The sequence below is a fragment of the Phaethon aethereus genome (assembly GCF_964289735.1).
Source record: "Phaethon aethereus genome assembly, chromosome: 4".
Lineage (NCBI taxonomy): Eukaryota > Metazoa > Chordata > Aves > Phaethontiformes > Phaethontidae > Phaethon > Phaethon aethereus.
Genome location: NC_138578.1, coordinates 6,940,273 through 6,962,396, shown reverse-complemented (window position 1 = coordinate 6,962,396; position 22,124 = coordinate 6,940,273). Strand labels below are relative to the sequence as shown.

General features: G+C 36.6%; 1 protein-coding gene across 1 annotated transcript in view; it reads right to left on the bottom strand.

Annotated features, from left to right (window-relative positions):
* BLTP1 (bridge-like lipid transfer protein family member 1) overlaps positions 1 to 22,124 on the bottom strand; it is a gene marked incomplete at its 3' end in the record, with an annotated part of 123,471 nt that overhangs the window by 82,998 nt on the left and 18,349 nt on the right. The window contains exons 8-21 of the mRNA XM_081999640.1: positions 20,038 to 20,117; positions 18,639 to 18,789; positions 16,601 to 16,757; positions 15,719 to 15,797; positions 14,839 to 14,930; positions 13,825 to 13,942; positions 12,557 to 12,712; positions 11,473 to 11,570; positions 10,261 to 10,439; positions 9,997 to 10,103; positions 7,691 to 7,899; positions 4,325 to 4,552; positions 3,622 to 3,759; positions 115 to 291 (exon numbers count right to left, since the gene is read on the bottom strand). Of these exons, the coding sequence (XP_081855766.1) occupies positions 115 to 291; positions 3,622 to 3,759; positions 4,325 to 4,552; positions 7,691 to 7,899; positions 9,997 to 10,103; positions 10,261 to 10,439; positions 11,473 to 11,570; positions 12,557 to 12,712; positions 13,825 to 13,942; positions 14,839 to 14,930; positions 15,719 to 15,797; positions 16,601 to 16,757; positions 18,639 to 18,789; positions 20,038 to 20,117 (1,969 nt within the window). The remainder of the gene's footprint in view (positions 1 to 114; positions 292 to 3,621; positions 3,760 to 4,324; positions 4,553 to 7,690; positions 7,900 to 9,996; positions 10,104 to 10,260; positions 10,440 to 11,472; positions 11,571 to 12,556; positions 12,713 to 13,824; positions 13,943 to 14,838; positions 14,931 to 15,718; positions 15,798 to 16,600; positions 16,758 to 18,638; positions 18,790 to 20,037; positions 20,118 to 22,124) is intronic.

The following is a 22,124-nucleotide window of genomic DNA, read 5'->3' as shown; positions in this document are numbered from 1 at the left end:
AAGGCACAGATGCATCCCAACTCAGCTGAGATCACGTGCTTTCCAAAACCCGTGCTACGCCAGTTTCACAAGAAGAAATGTAATACTTCAAGGCGAATAGTTTCTTGACAGTACCTGGGGTGCCGTAACTTTGGCTGTAAGACTTCCAGCTTGTACATCTATCAGCCATGCGTATTCTAAAGTATCACTTCCAAGAGGCAGACCTTCCGCTGAAAACATCGCATGAGCGCGCAACTGCAGACCCGACAGGCTGATGTGACCCTCTCGAAGAACTTCATCCGCTGCAGGTCGCTGTTAAGGACAAGTAAGTTAAAGCTAATATTTGCAAAGCATACACCAACAGAGAGTGCAAAAACCATGTAGCCAGAGATAATTCATACACATTTATCTTCACCTCTAAAATCCTGTTGACTTTTGCACAGCTAGACAGTCCCGAGACTTCTCAGCACAACACAGGCAACAACATATATGCAAATCTTAAAAGGGGAGAGGGAAGTTCATCTAACCCAAGTTTGTTTTACTTTTTAGCAACTCTCATCAACAACCTTCCCTTGCTGAACTCCACACGGTGACATCTAGACACCATCTGTTAAATATTACTGCAATAAAATACAAGCAAAGAGCAGAAGAGCATGTTTAACAATGGAAGTGATCAAGAGCTTAAATAACATGATTTATGAAGGTTTGCTACTATCAGAAAGCTGACACATTATTAAATAAAAATAAAAATAAGTTTAAAAAAAACTTAACAACAGACATCAGAGGCTGTCCTCTAAATTGCACCTTCCACCAAAGTATTTCTTGGCAACCTAAAGCAAAAGCTACTTGTTTACAGACATGAAAAATTCAGATGTAATATTTTTCAGAAGAGTATCACTCCACCAACCAGAGAAGAAAATGAAAAGAGAAAAACAACACAGGCACACACCAGAAGCTTGCGACTGGATGGAGGTAAGATGTGGATTAAAGCCAGTAAATCCACAGCAAGACTTCCCTTTCATTCCGTTTTCCCAACTAGTTATCTAGTGAACAAACTCAGGTTTGTTTTTCACTCTCTGCAAACCTTTTGGAGTTGCTTAATGCAGAAGAAACATGCGCTACTCTTGATAGCACTGTCAACCAACGTCTCAATTCAGAAGCCATTTCAAAACGGTATGAATGGGAAACATGTAGCAACAATACTTGCCCAGCTAGGCAAAGGGACAAATCCTGTTCTATATACATTAGTACTATGAACTTCTCACTTTAAGGTTGAATTGGGGAGTATCAAACAGCATTTTTGAGATCTGTAATATGAATAAAGGGTCAATTTATTAAAAACCACAAAAATCCTAAATATTAATATTTCCAACATTAAATGGCAAGAATTAATAAAAAGTCAAACACTAGGCATAGTAACACACATAACTGATCACAACTTTCTTCACAATATTTTAAAAAAACATTCCATCCTGCATGTTTATCCTTTCAATCAATAGCAATTCCCAGAAGTCTTATTTGTCTGAGCTAATGTTTCTGAATTAAAATACACTGAACCAAAAAGAACACGTAAAACCTAAAGCAAAATATGTAACCACAGCATTACTAAATTTAAACAGTAAGAATACTGAAAAAAAGTCATGTAATAAGTCCCAGGGCTGTTAAATTAAATCACTAAAAAACCCAAAGTAAAAAAAAAAAAATTAAGGTTTTGCCTGCAAGCTCATTTCTGCTTCCTTGTACATATGAATTGCAATACAATAATCAAGTTACAGGTTTGAAGAGCATTTAAGGGTCTCATTCAGTGCACAATATAGACTGTGTTCTTAAATAAGCAGCTATTCAAACGCTTGGATTCCTCATAGGATAAACACAAAAACAGCCCCAAAAAACCCCATCCACCACAAAAAATAATGTACAAAAACCTCCCAGCAGATTTGGATGACATAACTGCAAATTCATAGGATGCAATTTTTCATTACATAAAGGTTTGTATGTTCAAGCTGTAATTGTCATCAGCTTCAACTGCGCCTTCTGACAGCTTCATTCAATTGAAAAACAAGCCCTACAGTCTGGATACTTAGCACCTGACAAAAGCTATCAGGAATATAGAATTCTGTCTGCCACCATGCTGTCAGTACATCCAATTTCTGCAGGTCTCTCTAAAGACAGCCCTATTAATCCCATATAGATTATACATTTGCAATTCCTGCAACTTCACACCATTGCTTTCTTCAGATTGCTGCTGAAGACAATTGCAGCGTTGCAGCCAAAATCCAAGATGTTTAGATTCTACACTCTCACTAGGGCTTGCTTTCTTTACTAATCAGAGGTCAACACAATAACATCTCAAAAACATGAGGGCTAATGTGGAACCTCCTAAGATGTCATTTAACTTTTTGCCATCAAGAAAGTTCATTATTTCTTCCAGTTCCTTTATCTTTAAGTCAGTCTGCAGTGAGAGCTTCTATTAAAGGTACTTCTGTGCTTGTGGTACACTGGATCCAAATTTGGAAAGACTAAACAAGCATCAAGCAACTCCTTTCATTAGCTTACTGACATTTTAGAGTAAAAAAAAAAATAGGGTGACATGCACCTTCATCTGCTTTCAAACACTGGAATATGTGTAAGATGAAAATAATTTAAATTTTATTTAATTTTATTTCACACAGGCCATTGGCAGCAACTATTTCAGGACACAGGGATTGAAAGCAATATAATCTGTAAGGTACAGTCTAAGTATCATAGTGCTTTTAATGCAACTAATATATGCATAAACAAAAAACAAACTATTCAATAACCTGCACTAAATTAGGATGCCTTCTTGTGTTAACAAATTTCAGCCTAACTCCTCTCTTGAGCTAAATTCATCCATATGGGCAATTTTTGCAAGTTTACTAAAATCAAAGTAGTATACAGCTAGCTGACAAGCCACAAACAACCCTTAACTTTGTCTCATTAAGTACCTTCTGAAATATGGCTCATGACTCCCCCACCAGAGGAAGACCGTAGGTCATAACGATATCTTGACCATAAGACACAGATTCAGCTCTGTGATTTAGTCTAATAAAAGTCATACAGAATGTGAAAGATGCAGTTACTCTATTTACTAACACGTGTAGTTTTAAAACTATATGCTTAAAGTGAAACATATCCAGATGCTGCACAAAATTTATATGTCAGTATCTTTTTCTTAAAAAAAAAACCCAAAAAACAAAAAACCCAACCACACAAAACAAAAACAAAAACCCAACCACACAAAACAAAAACAAAAACCCAACACACACAAACCAAAAACAAAAACCCAACACACACAAACCAAGATCACTCAATAGTTCTAAAACCGGTCTGAACATTACTCTCTCCTAGAAAACCTTCTCCAGAAAGATTTAAAGCAAAACTTAAGAAAATACAACCTTTTCTTCTGCACATTTCACTAAAATGCAAACTGGACAGAAATCAAGATTCTAAAAAAATATGCATCAGATTTTTCTTTAATACCTCTTACGATTCCTAAGCCTTAATAAACTTTGCATGTGTACAACAGGAAAGCTCCTAACAAAAAAGAATGCAATTTCAAGATCATCACAACTTCCACAATACAAACCCACACACACAAACACGTAAAAAACAGCTTACTACCTGGTAGTTGTCATTCAGAAACAAATTCACTGGAGACAGTACAAGTTGAAGCATTGTTTCTCTAAATCCCTTCTTCATCTCAAAACACAACCTTTCCAAGAAAGCTGTAGGGCACTCAGGACCATCTGGACTGCAATGCTAAAATAAAAATTAATTGTTTCAGAAACTGAAAATACACAACACAGTTGAAATTGTAAGATTAGAAGCAAACCTGTGAGCAGGAATTATGATAATTTTCCTCCAAGTGGATACCAAAAAAGAAACCTGTGCAACTTCAGAACTCTTTCCACAATTACATAAACAGCAATGCAAATCCATTTGGGTAAACCCAATTTTTTATTTGGATTCCTGGGCATCCCTCAGCACACAGATGCACAGAGCAGAATGAACAATTAGGAGATAGTTTTTCTAGTTAGCAGAAAAATCATAATGGTCAATCACAAATATTACCACACAAATCAAGTTCATTGAATAAAAACCATATAATAATTATCCAGTCCTGCCTCCCACGTAAGCAAAATAAATCCTGTCTCAAATTGGTTTAGATAGCCACAATTTTAGTAGAGAGCATACATACACTTTGGTAAGCACCATCCTAACTTAATGTTCCAGGGAGTCAAATTTTAACTCCAGATTATGAAACTAGGGGGAAAAAAAAAAAAAGTACATGAAGCAAAATATTTTAAGATTCTGAAGTACTTACCACTGGTAATCGCCCATGCACTTTGTACAAATTAACAAGCACAGTGATATCCCATGGGCGTAAAGTAAGAGGATGAACTGGCTTGACTGAACTTTCATTTTCTTTTTTGTCATTTTCCACTCCAACGGCTGTCCACCCAGAGCTTGAAGATGTTGACAGTGACAAAACAGGGCTTGAAATAACCTCTTCAAAATCAGTGTACATGTCATCTTCTCCAAAATAATTTTCCTAGGAAAAAGAATTGTTATGAGCATATGGAAAACAAGTCAAAAACATATGGGGAATGTAATAAAATACAAACCCCATCTTTTTCTGTATGTTAGTCCACCAAAAAATAAGCAGTAGAGCTACAACCTATAGCTGAAGAAACATATTTCTATTTTATGAAAAATTGATACTTTAAGGGAGCAACGTGCCCCTGGCACTTAAGTGAGCAAATGTAGGCCATGTGCTTCGCAGGAAAAGACGGGCCTCTCAGTAGTTCTCACAGCACTGGTATTCCAGATGCACGCAATAAAACATTACTCTGAAGTACTACTACTGACATTTTTAAACAGATTTTGTGCTTTTAAAGATAAGTTTGAGTTTAAGAACACCAAACACATCCTGCAGGAAGTCACTCTCATCCAACCATCTGAAACTTGTTATCAGCAGATTTCAAAGTCTATAACATGCTAATAAAATATTAGTTCATAAACATTTCTCCCCCTGCATCTAAAACCCACCTTGTTTCTAAGCCAGGCTCCCTCAGTCATCTAAAGACCAAAGTAACTTTGCCAAATTCTACTGGGAAACAGAAAATCCATTACTAATTAAAAAAAAAAAAAAATTTAAAAAAACCCCTGTGTTTTATTTATTAAGTGCATCAGAATCAGATTTCTGATAAATTGTCACCTCCTCCCCCCCTTAAAAAAGGGTTAGATTCCCAAGGAGAATTTTCTGAACGATGCAGATTCTATTTTCCTCTTAATTGGGTATGTGGGAAGCGTTAGGGACTAAACATTCTGTGGAGCAAAAGCCTTTCTGAGCAGAGAGATTACACCACAGACACAAGTGTCGCTCCCTCATTCGTTCTTAGAAAGTAACTGAGTCCCTCGGCCTCTCACGTTGACAGAAATGTTCCAACTATTATAAACTCCACTGGTGATTTTTGAGATGCAGACAAATGAGTACTAGACTGAAGATTAAACTGAAACAGATTTGGAGCTGATGATGTTTCTTGCTCCCCTCCTTCCTTTCCCTGTGCCTCATTTGCTTTCCAACACGTCTTTGTTCTTTTTTAAGCACAAGCAAGCAGAGAGGATGCGTACGGCAAAAAGAAAGCAAGCAACTGCAAGGTACCCATGGCCTTGAAAAAGGTCTGCGGAAAATGCAGTCTCATTATCGGCCTTGAAATAACCACTCCTGTGGATGTGTAATTTTACCATTGCGTACTGAGTCTCCGAAGTATTTTTGGTGTTAACGTGTATGAATTAAGCACTGCTCTGCGGCCAAACCAAAAAAACCCTCAGAAGTTAAGCAAATAATCTGTTTTGCTTTTTAGCAGAGGGAACAGATAAAGGTCGATGTTACGATACAGACATTGAAATATTTCTTATAAGGCAGACCCAGCAGAGGGTGCTAGGAACTCTGTAACTTACTCCTTGGTACCTTCTGCTGGGGATGCAAGGACCTATAAATCATTCATTCCCAGGCAGTAAGCCCTTCAGTAAGAAACACAGCGCGCTACAGCAAAAATTGACCTCCCACGAATGGAAAGCTTCACAAAACTGCATGAACGATGCATGTCCAGGAATCTCTCCCACGTGTATTAAAAAAAGATCAATGAAAACAAACCAGAAACAACAACTCAACCACAAGTCCGCAAAACAAGCATAAAAAACCCCTAGAAATCTATTAAGAAAAGCTGCCAGCACAGCTGGACAAGATGTAAACACAGTCAGAAAAAAAAAATAAAAAGAACAATAAACGTGTATTTTCAAAAATGAGCTATTCATCTAAATTTTATCTTGAGATTTAGAAGATAGAAGCTAGATTTAATCTGAGAAAGCTGCACCTAAAAAAAAAAAAATAATCATCATAGAGTCAAGGGATCTAACACAGCACTGTTCACATATACCTCCTCCAGAGGCAAAGAGCACTGAAGAAGTGCTGCTTTGCGTGGAAAGACAGAATCATCTCATGAATTTACGGGGTCCAAAAGACAAGCTCAATAAACAGTTCAAACATGGGTGCATTTCCTCTGCATCAGAAGAAATGAAGTCTTCAACATGCAATACTGGCCTAATTTTAGTCCCATTTACTTTAGTGGCAACATGAAAAAATAATGAGCATATTTGCAAGTCCTATACTCTACAAAAACTACTTTCCGCTATTCATTGCTTACATGCAATACTTTATATAAATTTGTAAAAATTCCTGTTTCAGTACAAGTCCTAACACTGATCACGTCTCAGAAAATTCCTTGTCCTCTGACCCAAAATGAAAGCCTCCAGAAGCAATACCTTAGCCTAGATCTGTGTAGTGTAAAACAGACCTCTTAAAAAAAGAAATAAAACAAAAAAACCACCCCCCCACCCACAAAAAAAAAAACCCTAATAACATAAGCCAAGCAAAACCCCAAGCATTTCACTGTTCATCAAATAGAAGTGATATGTTCAAGTCGCCTCTGCTTTTGTCACAACAAGGCAAGGTGAGGGAGGTGGGAAGAAATTAAACTGTTTCTAGCCACCCTGAAGATCAGTAATGAAAGAAGACACAACATATGCAACAGAAACAAGCATAATAGATTAACATCAAGAAAAGGATGAAAAATGCTTCTTCAATAATGATTGAAATAGCTTTTTAAATTAAACTTGTTCTCATGTCCTTCCTTCTTCCCCTCCATGATCCTAACCCAGAAATTTCACAGAATTTAATTAAAACAAAAACAAACAATTAGGACACTGCAGAACTTACACACTGAATGCCTGGGTTCTGATATACTTTTGCATAAAAATGGTTGTTAATATAAGCTTTAGTCATAACAATGGATTTTTTAAAATTTCTTTTATTTTTACTACTGCAAAAGTCAAAGACGACACTTTCTGCACATGAAGTCTAGAACATATACTTCCTTGAAAGGAAAATTATGCTGATATGGGTCTACATATATGTATTGGAAGCCTTCTCATAAGCCTGTGCCAAATGAATTCATCCCAGCAATGCCATATCACCAAAGGAAGTCATTCCAAACTAGTACTTACAAGAAGTTTTCATCTACATTCGCATATTCTGCGGAATTCTCATTTTCCATTTCGAACAAATTAACTCCCTTTCCTACACGTGGCCATCCACAAATTTTGTGAGTGGTGCTCCCATGCCTACCTTTATGGACAGAAAGGCTTTGAGCAGGGGTCCATACAGTGTTATCTGGGAATCTGGGGAGAGTTCCAGTTCCACATGGAGCTTATCAGGGGGCAGCTCTGAGGGGTCAAGGGGAAGGCGGGTTGATGCTGTGGGAGATGAAATCACACTGTCGGCTGTTTTCTGCGATGGCCTTAGCACAGATAACATTGTTTCTTCCATTTCTGACACTTTGGAGCAAAATAAAGAAGAACACAGATTTGCATTACAAATTAGGCGTCTGACAGACAAAATTCTGCAAATAAAAATGTGTATTAAATACACAACTTCTTGCAGCTTTCTAATTTGGATTATATAATTGTATTAATATGTCTATGCTACAGAACTGGTTTCTCATATCTAGTTACTATGGGAAGACAGGAAAATATAGAATGTTTTAGTCAATGTTAATTACACAAGAGAAAAACAATCCTTCAAGTCCTAAAAAAAAAAAAACAACAATTTATTTATCTTGCTTTTCAAGTTAAACAAAGACATGCTTTCATTTCAGTGTTTTCCCACAACCACACAGCTATTGCAGAATAAACAAAAGTGAATAAACAGGAAAATTGCAGTAGTTATATTAAAAACCTACTCTGAACCGAAAGCTCTGTAGGCCAAAATTTCCTCCCAAACAACTCAATTACTCTAGTCACAAACTAGTTTGGAAATTCAAATCTTATTTCCTATCCCTTCTTTTTATTTGGAGTTAGGGAAAAGAAAGCACTTTGTATTTTTTAAGTGAGGAAAGGCGATGAGAAGGAAGTGAGTAACTGGAAGTGCTGGGGGATGTAAGTGATTGCTGGGAAGTAAAGAACTCTCTGAGAAAACGATATAAAATGGATGCTCCAGATGGAGTAAGATTTCAGGTGCTAATTTAACTGGAAGAATCGGCACATACAGAACTACAGTGAATACGCACCTGTAGCCAGCAAACCTTCAAGGCTTTAACTTACTATTATTGTCTACAATACTTGCTCAGTGCTTGCATTATATTATGTGTTATAAATCAGCTAAAAGCCGCAGTGAGATGACCACTTTTTTGGAAGCTGCATCTCTTGTTATGCAACATACTTGTTTCTCGGAGACTTAGAGAGTTCTATCGATTGACTCAAAAAGAAAAATACAGATGTTGCTACTGTTAACACACATTCTATCAGCATCGCAAGTTAGAAGTGAGCTGGACTGTGCTGGATTATTCGTTGAAGGAAGCTGCAGATGAAATTACCTGTGTATGTGCAAACTTTCAATTGCTACGATGAAAAAATATGTTTTCAGATTTGAAGTATGCAAATTTGACACAAGCAGAGTCTCACAAGAGCACTTAATGAACATCTGCAAGATCAATCTTACTTTTTTCTGCTTCATCCTCTAAAAATTTGAGTTCCTTTAGATTTGAATTGTTGGAACTCAAAACCTAAAAACCCTATCAGCATGCCTTCTAACACCTGCTGATTGAGGCCCATTCAAATTCGCCTTCATTATTCTTCTAATACCTCTCCTTCATCAGCTCTGCTTCTACCATCTCAACCTGAAAGACTTTCACGTAACCCTGTAACTTCCTGCATACCTCCTCTGCATTTAAAGTAACTTACTTTTATCTCTGTCTTTAAGTATTTTATAACTTTTTTTTGCAAGAACATACTTACATGTATATAATATAATAAATACAGAATATTTATTATTTAGAAACATTGTTTAGACACGTAAAATTTTAAAGTTCTTACTCAGAAATCAGGGTTACACTGACCAGTCTAACACTTGTATCTGATGGCCATGGTTCACTTCAACACTGCTAGCTACAATGAAATCTCAGAGTTTCATATCCATAAAGGTAAGACAATGTTATTATATCTCATATATGGTGTATTTAAACATTTAAGTCATAAGACAACATCCCAACATCCAAAGGAAAAAAGCTTAGAAAGGCTAGGGAACATGATACTGCCAAAAATATTGTACTTCATATTTAATATACCAAGTGGTACTGTATGTTATGCAACAAAACATTTAAGATATCCACTTTGTTAGGGACATGGAGAAATGAACTACAGACAGTATCCTCTTTTTTACACAGGGAATTGTGACACTTTCTGAAATTTTTCATCACGCAATGTCAGTTTTTAAATCAAACCTGGTGCATTCTAAAGATTATCATTCTCCCATGTGACATAAAATAGCGATTCAGTTCAAAATTCTTTTCTTCAAATTCAAGCAGTTTGATCCAACAAAGTCACAGCAGTTCCTGAAATGAAACATGCTAACAAGAAAAATGTAGTGACACTTACAGGATTGTTTTAACTGCTCATCTGCCTTTTGAGGATAAATTGGGTGCCATGAGTAGTCAATTGTAAACACAATGCTCGGGACTGTCCAGCATTCAACCCATCCAGCCCTTTCAAAAAGAAAAAAATCATACTTTTACTTGAAGTACAATAGTTAATTTATTAAGTATCTTCCATGAACACATAAGGTTGCTTTCATCACGAACAAAAGAAGTAAATGTGAAGAGCCAATAAAAAGACATAAATATGTATCACAATAAAACTCACTCTTCTTGAGTAATGTTCCTCCATTTGGGTTTGCCTGTCTTCTGACCACTTTGACATTCAGCAGAAATACAAGATTCAGGACTTATTTTATTAGGCTGACAATCTTTCACCAACATAAATAGGGAATATTTGCTAGGATGACAGTCTGGCAGATACAAATGAAGATCAACATCTTCTCCCTAAAATCAAACATCAGTAACAGCAAAGTTAATTTTTACATTCACTTTATATATAATGCTCATGCTATCTGCATGTTCATACGTGCCATAATCTTCACTTTACAGGTAAAGTGAGGCAAGAAATGTCAGTTTTCACATGTGATTGCTGACCACAGCTCCCACCAATTTTTAGTCCAATCCCAAGAGCTCTGTAGTTCTGAACAGTTACTTGCACATAACACCACACCTGAGCAACCTGTAAAACACAGGGGCATGGCTTTCAGTGATTCCTGTTCTTCTCGTGTTCAAGCCATACTGCACAAGTTAAGTGACTGGCCCAAGGCTACCCTACATCTCAACCAATCCATACTTTTTAGAAAAAATAGGTTATATAAAGCATTGCTTTCTTTGCTATCAAATTATACAAAATTACCAACACCACCGTGAACTAGTTTTATATTTTTAGTAGCAGTAGACTGCTTCTATTTTAGAGAAGACAAGAAGTACAGTCTTTCAAAGAATTAGCCACGTCTGTGAAAAACACTTCATCATCATCACTTCTTTTACAGAAACTCTTAAATATCTGGAAGATGGCTTTCCAAAATGGTTTGAGAGTACCAATTCCAGTATTTGATTTTTATCTTTGAGCACACATGAGATTTTCACATTTTCTAAATAAATGGGAACACTTGCAAGTGATAAAATACATAAACACAGATTCTAAGTATATATAGTAAGTATACATACTGAATGTGTGTATACATGTATGAAGCATATGTGTGTGTGTGTATTTTAAATATATTTTTATTTGTGTGTATGTATATGTATATATAAATTAGCAACAGCCTATGACTGGATGCTTTGTATAAGCAACAGAAACCATTTACCTCTGGGTTACTTGAAGGAAAGAAAAAAAATCTATGAACTGGAAGTGAGAGAGGGTAATTTTCTTTCAGGAAAGAGTTTATTCAAAATTTCCTAACTGAAGAAGAAAAAGCAGGGATACTCTCTCACATTTAGAAGACACAAGAGAGGTGAGGGGGAAAGAACTTACCCTTAAAGAGAACCTAGTATTACATGTGGTTGGAACAAAGTCAGTGAAAGGCAGAGAGAAAACAATGTTCAATGTTTCTCCACAAGCTGCTAAATAAACTGGAAGAGGAGAGAGGAAAAACAACAACAAAAAAAATCTGTCAAAATTACTCCATATTTTGTTTTTAGACAAATTATCAAACATACAGTTAAAAACAATTAAAAGATATTCAAGAACTCGTGACATAGGAAATTGGCATTTAACTACTGTGTATTTAAAATACATTATATTAAATTCTTCTGAAAGTATTTACTCCCTCAGCTTGTCCTTTATAGAAAGACACTGTACTTAGCACAATGAAACTGCAAGCAATCAAACCAACTGTAACTAATATCTTATGACTTTATTGCTTCACACACCAGTTTTTGGACAAGATGACACACACTGAAAGTTCCTCAGGCTTCTGATGAAGTAGTGAGCCTTATTTTTAACTAAAACACAACTTCATGATTTTTAATCCACCATCCTCTTTCTACATTGAAATTGTAAGATTCTAATACAGTGTAGACTACTGAAATACATATAAACCAAATTGTTTAATGTGCAAAATTTTGGCTTTCTGAAACATAGGTCTTAGTTTTGACTAGAATTCACAGCCTTATCTCCTATTCTGAAATGAACAGGAAACAGTTATTTCTAGTTATATGGAGTTCAAATGGTATTTCCCCAATGTTACTTAAAAACTTTATTTCTAACTGAATGTTTTCAGTTAGCTTACTGAATATATGTCAAGACCTCACAGTTGCTCTCTGCAAACTGTTCTACTAAATAAAGATTCAAGGGGTCTTGAAAAATCAATGCTAAAACATGATCTAAAACTCTACTCTCCCCCAAAAAGGCATGCATTTGTACCAAGTAAGTTAGAACTTAAAACAGTTTTAAGTTCTGGTTTTTGCATATCAGCAGGAGCAAAATGGGTAGTTATCACCGAGCACACATCTTTCTAGTAAAAACTTTATAATCCTTGCACTCTCTAGATATGCTTTATATCTTGTACATATTTTTTTAGTATGTACTGTTCTTCCAAATTAAAAAATGTTCTCACCATTTTCTTGTTGTTTGGTGGAACAGTCAATCCAGTTGTGTTGATTTGCTGCCCAAATCATTTCGAATTGATGAAACATGACTTTGAACTTCCACATATAAGGAACAAATGAAAAAATATCGGGCGCACTATCACTGGACCAGTCTTGGATCAAATCTAAATCCACATAAAGTAATAAAAGACAAGTTAGTAGCAATCAAGAGAGATTTCTTCTTGTAAGTTTCTGGCTTTTCACAAATTGTAAATCTTAACCGTTTGCTCCCTTACGTAAAAAGGAAAATGAAGAAAACAACACACAGTATCCATTTCTCAGGCAGATACTCCGCAAATACTTGCTCTCAATCCATCTCTCATTTCTCACCTGCTTTTTAAGTCAGAAAGCCATAGGCACAATCAAGTTTTCTACTTTAGTTTTGTTCAGTAGCAAAGTTACACATTGACCTAGATGTACTGGACTATCAACTGCTTTCCTTTGGTTTTCCACTCCGATACTTTGAATGTGTACATTAGTAATATTTTCTAACGCAGCAAAACACCGGTGTTATAGAAGTTCATGTTTGCTCTGAATAGACCGGTAGACTATGCTGCATACTGCAGCACTATACAGATAATTGCTCCAGTCTCACTAGAAGGATAACTTTATTAGCATGGCACTATGCCTGCACTAATTAATCCTTCCTCCCAGCAAGGCTAATTAGCCCAGGCAGTGCCACATTGATGGGGCTATATTCTTTCCATTACTGCAACTGGAACGTTCAGCAACAGTTTGGTGATGCTGTATCACATTGTACTGCCTCGTGCGCATATATTCTTCCTCACAGCCAAAACCCTGCGGAGCAAATTACTTTCTCTCATCATCTGTCAGCCACAGGCACATGACCTAAAGCCTCAGTAGTTGAAAAGCAGTCAGCCAAAGAGAGATATCAGAGAAATCAATATCCTAGGTGACAAATATTAAACAAGTCAATAGCTCTGATATAAATAAATTAATCAGAAATTTAAGATCACTTAACGTAACTGCAGATCAAATTTAGTTTTGATGTTAGAAAATTAAATTATTTGGTAATTCTACTCAAATAAAAGAACATCGTGGACTTGGGCACCTACAGGCAACAGAAAACATCAGGAACTTTGTCCTCAGAAAAATTTTTTGTCTTAAATATGCAAAATCTGACTACCTGACCTTGTACACCTTTGCAAAATTTGAAAAGAAATTGTAAAGAAAGAATATTTAATGTGATACACAACTTATTTAGTAAAGAGGTTACCTGTAAAGAAGCTTTTCTGAGCAAAGATAAAATGATAGGTTGCTTTATAAACCTCAAGTTCGCATTGCCATGTCTGTGGCATATTCCATATCCGGGGATAGCTGGCATTAATATGAAACTGTGAACAAGATATTAAAGCATCAGAATTACTTGAAAAGATGACAATGCTTGACCCTGTAGCTCAGCAGTTTTCACATATGTACTCTGTTGAATAATTAAAACACTTCTCCTGCTGGCATGAACAGAAGGCCTCTCCAGTTCCTTAATAATTTAATCTCTCTCTCTTTCTGTGTTTGAAGGTCAAGTGTTAGTGTATTCATTTATTTGGAAAAGTATGCTACAAACTTCTGATATATCTGTTGCAGCAGACGTACCAAGCAACTTATAAACCAAAGTTTTCATTCAAAGCACCACTTTTTACAATACACTAAAGATAAAAATCGCTCAGACTATAATATTTTTCAGTCATTGATATGATGCTCAAATTTAGACATTGAAAACATTACTCTAATAAGGTCATCTAAAAAACAGTGAGAAAGGTAGTACCCAGAATTACAGTATTGCTGAAGTGAAATACTAGGCAAACAAAAGAATAATGTGGTATTCTGCCTCAAGTAGTTTAAGCACTCACACATAAGTATCACACGTACTTGTGCACACATATTCTGTAGCACAGCTAGCAAGTGCAATCATTTATTAAGGTAAAGCCTTTGTGAACACATGGCTCCGTAGTAAACAAGGCAAGACTTGTAAATGGCACTCCAATCCCTCCACTGCTTTCAATATACATGTAACTTGGTATATAAGTTACCTAAGTCACTGAAAGTTACATATACACACAGAGCTATGCACATGTGTCAGTTCCTTACATATTAAGGTCTTGCAAAATACATTCAAAAAGCATATTTTTGTATTGTTTAAGAACCTAAAGGACTGCTCCACAGACAAATAAATATATTCTTTATTAAAAATCCTCTAGAGACTGAAGCTTTGTGCTTATTAATGCAAACTTACAGCTAGCATTTCAGCTTCTAAGAGAGTCCGGTACTGCATACTGCTGGTGGCATCAACATGTAGAAGCTGCCCTTTAATTGTAGGTGAATAGCCTAGCAGTCAAAAGATATAAACCACAATCATTCAGACATATGAGTTGCACAAATATTTAAATAATTTTCACCAGTAATTTCAGCGATCCACTAGCAATCAAGAAATATCATGACAGAAATTAGTACTATAATAATTCTGTCCTCTACTATTTGTCAATGAAGAGCTTAACATGTCATCCCTCCTACGTGAAGGCAGAACAACAGCCTTCTTGGTGGGTCTGAAAATGCTTAGGTTCTGGAGACCTTGGTTTAAGTTACAGAATAAAACTCAAATATGCCAGAAAGAATCAAGAGAACAAAGGACTTCAGCCAACAAGATGAGTAAATGCAAGGAACATACCCGTAACTTTACGTTTATCTCCACTTCAACTCGGATTTTGGGTTTTGTTTTGTTTAAATAAACTACTATTAAATTTTTTTTCATAATGCATTTCTCCACGATTCAACTACTACGCTAATCCTGCTGATGATCTCTTACTGCTTTGAGTTCACAACGTAACTGTAATCTGCTTCAATACACACACAGTTAAATAATGCACTGTCTAGTACTTAAGGAATTTGTGTTTCCTAACCCAAACAAAACGTGGAGGTAACAACTATTTAAATACGCACATGCTATAATAGCTTGCAATGAAATGCACAAGGAAATACTTTTTGTTCCTTTACATAAGAATATACATCGCACAGTCGCAAAGGAAAAACACTACAAGACATTCACACACATAAGAATTAAGATAACTGTTCAGGAAAAACACAAGGAACACAAATTAAGCTTAGCCTTAACTCACCATTTTCACCTACTGTCATGGGAATATTTATTTCCAAGTAGGATCCTGCACCAACATTTACATGTACAGCATTAGTTTCCTGTATTGCAAGAAAGGAAAAAAAGTCCAAACGTTATCTCTAGGCTTACCACATCTACCAGTGTACTTTATGCCTCTGGCTATCATTATCCACACCTGGATTAAGGCACCCAATGACTGAAGTCTTTCTTGCCTTCAGAAAAATTACTAATGAACTACCTATGTTCCACGATACCAAATAACACTATGTTCAGGTTTAACATGCTGTCTTAGGTCTGCTAATAGGAACAGCATAAGATATTCTGATCCAAGGCCTAAGAGGGCAGATGAATATGTATTTCTAACACTACACTTTCTAACGCTCTCAGTCACCAAAAAAAGAACACAGGTGTATAACGAAGTCACACTAATCCCATTTATAAGAGTAGCAACAGGGGAAAGAAAAATCCAAACCCCTACACACAGTCATCTTTTGTTCCTTTCACTATCATCTCTCCAATAATATCAGATATTCATGCAATATCAGCAGAAATTATCTTTTCATCATGGTGAGCTTCACTGTGATGAAAGATTGCACAGGAAATGCCCAGATCATGAATTCCCAAGTCTATAGGCATGGCTTAAGATGTAGGTTTAAGGCTTAGAAGAAACTTCAAATAAGCCAACAAATATTAATGCCTCTCAGTCAATATTTCTCTTTGAAGGGTTTGCCCATAGTTATGGAAGAGTAAAACAAAAATCTCCTAGCTTTTAAAACCATAGTTCTGTAATAAACACCTGAGACAAGTAAAAATATGCACAACCAAAAAGCAAAGTGTAATCACGGTAGACAAGTTATCTTCTAGATAAGTTTTTGTTATTTACCCTATTTTTGGTAAAAAGCAAATCAATGGTGGCATCTGCAATAATATTCATCCGTAGTTCAAAAGCAAGGATCTGCCTCGGTTTCCCAGGCTGAGCAATTTCTGACACTTTCATAACTTGGTAGTCTGGTGGGAAGAAAAACTTCCACAAGCAATCCCTAGTGGGGAAGAAAAAAAAAAAAAGTTGTTTTTATTCACAGAAGTAATAAATATATTTATGCATCTATTTGGTTCACTTATTTATCTGCCAGTTAGCCGAGTCTTTAGACAACCACTGGATGTGATAAGAAAGAATGTTTGTTTAAAATCTTCATGATGGGAGCCTTCCAACTCATTACTGAAATCCCAAAAAGTTGCAATGACAAGAAGTGACTTTTGCATAAAAGCCATAAATGATTTAGCATAAAAATATTTTAATTCAGAGGGAAAACAACTATGTTTTTCTTCTTATTCCTAATCTTTGGTTTACAAATCTGCTACAAAAACATAGTAGGAAGTAATCTGTTTGTGCTTCGGTTTGTGCATAAATAACTGATGCAATGCCTGGAAATAAACAAAATACAAAACGTTAAGACCTCAGAATGGGAGTGAAATGAAGCCTACGTTTCTGCAGACTTGCAGAACGTGCAACTACATGAAAGGAAAGCCACAGCAATCAAGCAGAGAGAACATAACTTATATAGGTCTCAAAGGGGTGCAAGTAAGTCTTTAAGAGGGGTAGCAGTTTCCTGCACCCAGCACCTGACCACTATAGCAGCTTAAAAGTAAAAAACAAAACAAAACACCCTCCCCAAAAAACAAAACCAACAACAATAAAAAACCCAAACAAACATAAACAAGGGGAAAAAAAAAAACCAAAACAACAACAAAACTCCCGCAAACACCACACACTGTCAAAATCCTGGGGAAACACAAGATTTTATTTTATGATGTATTAAAGACCGGTATTTGTAGAAGCCATTACATGAATTGGGAGTACACAGTCCATAGAACTCCTACAGATCTGTGCTTCTAAAACATTCAAGTACTTTACAAAATTTTATCTTCTATCCATGGCACTATGTGAAAGTGTTCCCAGGTATGTATCTACGGACACTGCATAGGCGCCAAACTGCCTTCTGTCTAGCCAGTTAAAATTATAGAAGGCATACCATCATAAGGCTAGCCTCCTGGTACTATTAAAAATATCATTAATGATTCACTGACTTCATGTTCCTCGCAAAGTACTAGTTCTAGAAACTGGCATTTTCTCTTAAATTCTCTAAGACACTGTCATATCTAATGACTACTCTTTGGTCTACCATCCTCATGGCTCCTGAGACAGTTAATCATAATAGTTTCTCAAGAGAATTAATGGAGGCCAAGAGAAGTATCAATCTGTAATTAATAGGGGAAAAGAGGGAAAGCACTGATGATGTCACTTTTACTTAATAGTCCTTTAGTCTCTAAACAATCCTATTGTCTCCACCAGAAATACTGATGTGCAAAATATCGAGAGCTAAGTCAAGAATAGGGCTCTGGCCCAGTATTTTGTCACTAAAATATCTAGATAATAAGTACTTTGGAGACAGCATCAAGTAGTTGATTCTCCTAAGCAGAGATAAATGATTCCCTCCTCATTGTTTTCATAGCCGGATTTGTACTTCCATAAAATTTTCTCATCAATATGCAGTGTATTCCCATCCATGAGCTAATAGCTTCACAAGTGTAAACGAAACCAATTCAAAGGTTAAGCCCTTATGTATGTAACACTTGATAAATAGTAAAACTACTTTGTTCACAAAAAATAGGAACATAACCTATTAATTTAATAATAAAAATTCACTAAGTGATCCTAACTTTGGAAAGCCAACAAGATAAATGACAATGAATTTACTAATACTAAACCATCATGGCAGGACTCTTTTTTCAGACTGCCTCGTCTACCCCTCTAATTCTACAAATTAGAATGCGCAATCGCACAATGGAAACTTTAGAATGTTTTCTCAGTAATAATAGATATAAAAGACTAAAGCTGAAGGTGTAAATTATGATAATACCTCTGCCTATCAGCCCAAGGTCCATAGTTGAAGTCCGTTCCTTTTCCACAAACAATGTCCAAACCCCAACATGGTGGCAGATCCTGTAATTTGCTGTCTTCGTTGTTTGCTTCTTCATCATTACTTTCCTCCATCTCCTCTGGTACAAGACCTATATTACATAGTATAATAAACATTATTAAAGGAAGCTGCTTTAAATTAGCATGGAAAATGTTTGCTAAGCTCAAGACTATTAAAGTGTCCTGGTGTCAGATTTATTTGAGACCACTACTGTACATAAATATCAAGCCACAATTCAACACAGGCTCCCAGGGGAAAGGCAAGAATATGACCAAAAATCCCCAGGATTTTCTGAAGCACTGCTCACTGATGTCAGTGAAATGCTGACACACCCAGCAGTTTTATCTCTTAAGCATACTTTTTACCAATACAGGCTTTCATACATCCACATTCAGTTCTAAATCCTGCTTACAAACCAAGTTGTGAAACAAATAAGATTAAGTTAAAATCATTTCTACAGAAAATGCAGGCAAATAAAAAGGAAGACTTAATACAGTAGACCCGGAGTTACTAGTAAAAACTCTAGCAGTCATTCAGCAAAGATCAAAAATTGCCACCTATCCTACACCAGTATACATCAGTATTGAATGTGTTACTTGTGCTCAAGATTCAGGCAATACTTTAAGTAGAGTCAGAGCAAAAGCTTTTGCAAACCAAAAAAGCTCCAGCAAAATAAAGTGGTAATATAATGCACTGGATTTAAAGTGAAAAAAGACAGATACTGCAATATTCAGAAATCGATGCATCAAATAAACTTCACAAAAACCCCGATAGGGATTGACTATAAATTGTCCCCACTCCTGAAGTGCTTTTGGAAACCTACGTCATTTAAGTTTACAGCTTAAAAGATAACTTGTTTCAAGAATAAATATCAGGATTAGTTTCTTCCATTTTGCATACAGACTTGCAGAAGGCACTACTGACAGAGTACCTACATCTATATAAAACTACTCCCTGACAAAAACGTATGGTTATTTCATCTATGGAATCCCCCAGGCCTCTTACATGAAACGGTCTAGAAGTTGGCAACAACCACTAAAAAGAACACGGTTCAAAATTTCACTCCCTTCTAAAAATGAAACACATGAACTCCCTCCCATTTTTTAAAGTGGAAATTTATTTCATCCGCAGAAAAAATAACCTAGGCACTTATAAGTGTTCATAAGTATGCTTATGAACACTTTTATTGGCTCCAAAACATGACATTAACTCTTCCAGCATAGAGATTTTTCAGCATAAAAAGAAGCAGCAATTGTCTAGCAAGCCCAGACAACTAAATAAACAAACACATAACCATCAAATCCCTTAAAATTTTATCTTTGTAATTAACAGAAGGTACCTGGTTCATCCATGTAGTAATAGATATCAACATCATTGGACTGCATTACAACAAAACCTTCACCCATCAGCCTCGGTGGTCTGTAATGGAAAAAAGTGCAAAGATAAAGATTAAAAAGCAATGCACCGAGATTAATTTTTATGAATTCAAGTAATTTTAAATGCAACATATTAAGCATAATGGAAGAGATCAGATAGGTCAGGCTCACCTGTAGCTTCTAAGTAGTACATATTTAACCATGGAGTAATCAGTAAAACTGCTATCTGTGTCAACCATGCCAACAGTGGAGATACAGCGTATGTGGTACCTGACCAGGACCATTTTGTGGGCAAGACTCAAGTCTGACGTGATCCCAAGACACCAGCTCCATGTGTCTATACCGGTCTTGCCAGCAGCCTGGCTGCAGGCTGCCTGCAAGAGCCAGAGGCTACTTTATCTATCAGACGTCAGCCTTGCCACGTTACCAGAAGGGTGGATGGAACAGACAGAATTGCCTAGGCCATGCCACAGTCTGTCCAAATGCAGCTGTTGGTAAGCCAAATCTGAAGTGCAGGCTATAACTTCAGTCCTTCTCTTTCCCTCCCTATCGTGTTGTGATTCCTGGTCTATCTGCTACCTCAGACTAAACGAGCTTCTGAAAATAAACGCTGTGAATATTCAAGTCTACCTGGTCTCAAGTCTCCTAATAAAAAGGCAGCTATCATATTGCCATGCTGTATCTACCCTGATTTGCAAAAAATATTTGATTATTACATTATATTATTACTATTACATAAAGTGACTTAGAAGTTTAGTTAACTCAAGCATGAAGATACCAGGTTCCTCTCCACAAAGACATTTCTCGGGTATTATAAACCATAATGAACTACCAAAGTTTTACTTTCAATGTTTCCTTCCATCAAGAGTTCCTTTCTCCTTGTCCTATATCGTTCTTTCACCTGCTAATTGTTTTCTTACTAAAATAGCAGTCTAAACCAAAGGGACAAGACATCTTCAGTAATTAGACCATTAGTTTTAAAAAAAAAAAAAAAAAAAAGGCTCTTCTTCCTTAGTAACATTTCCCTCAATATAAAAGGATCTAAGTGAGAAAACTAATACATGAAACACTTATCCTAACACTATTATATTGGTATATTACACACCCTTTCTTACAGTGTTACCACGTTAATTTACATATTACATTTGATAGTAATAATGTGAAAATTCTATCTTTACTGCATAAGACTTTTTTGCCACTTTTCATCCACTTTTATAAATTGTCACCTCTTAACAATAGAAGAAAATTCCAATGACTGTCCAAGAGCGTGACCTGTTAGAAGCACATTGCCCATTTCATCACAGCTCAAACACAGGAAAGCTTAGAAAATATGGAAGACAGCAGATGCAGATCCCATGTAGCGCCACAAGTTCTTGAAGAGCAACAGAGAAGGAACCTTAAAATCAATTTTACTTTGAGAGTAACGAGTGAAAGAAGTGAAAGAATAAATACTTTCTATTCACTCCCAATTTTCCAATTATTTCTTTTTTCTGTCCAAAACTGAATTGGCTTCCCCAGTGAGATGCAAAATAGAGCAAGATGTGAAAAAACTTGTTTAGCCGTTCAGGAATAGAAGTGGGAAGGGAAGCCTTTAGAGATACATAAATAGGAGTTCACGGCAAGAGCTCAGTTTATCCTGCCCACACCCCTCAACAGGCACACGCAGGCGAGCACGACTGGAAAGCACGCCGTGGCACAGCAGCGTGAGCTACTTACTCCTGCCTCTTGGGCCGAGCTGACCACCAACGGGGGCTCAGAGGAATCCACTCCGCTGCGTAACGCAAGAGCGGGGAAGCTCACGTAACACAACCAGCTGCAAAACTTCGGAGCCTGACAGTAACTTCTCGGGCCGACGCAGTCATTTGCTGTTGTCCGCCCGCACCCTCAGCGGGGTGCGCTGCCAGGCACAGGCTGCATCGCGTTTCAGCGTTCTACCGGCCATGTCAGCCGCCACAGCGCAAGGTAGCCCGTCTGAGAGGGCAAACCCTACTTAATCCCCGCTGCTCGACCTGGTGTACGATTTGTCCCGTGAAATACAGAATACTGTATC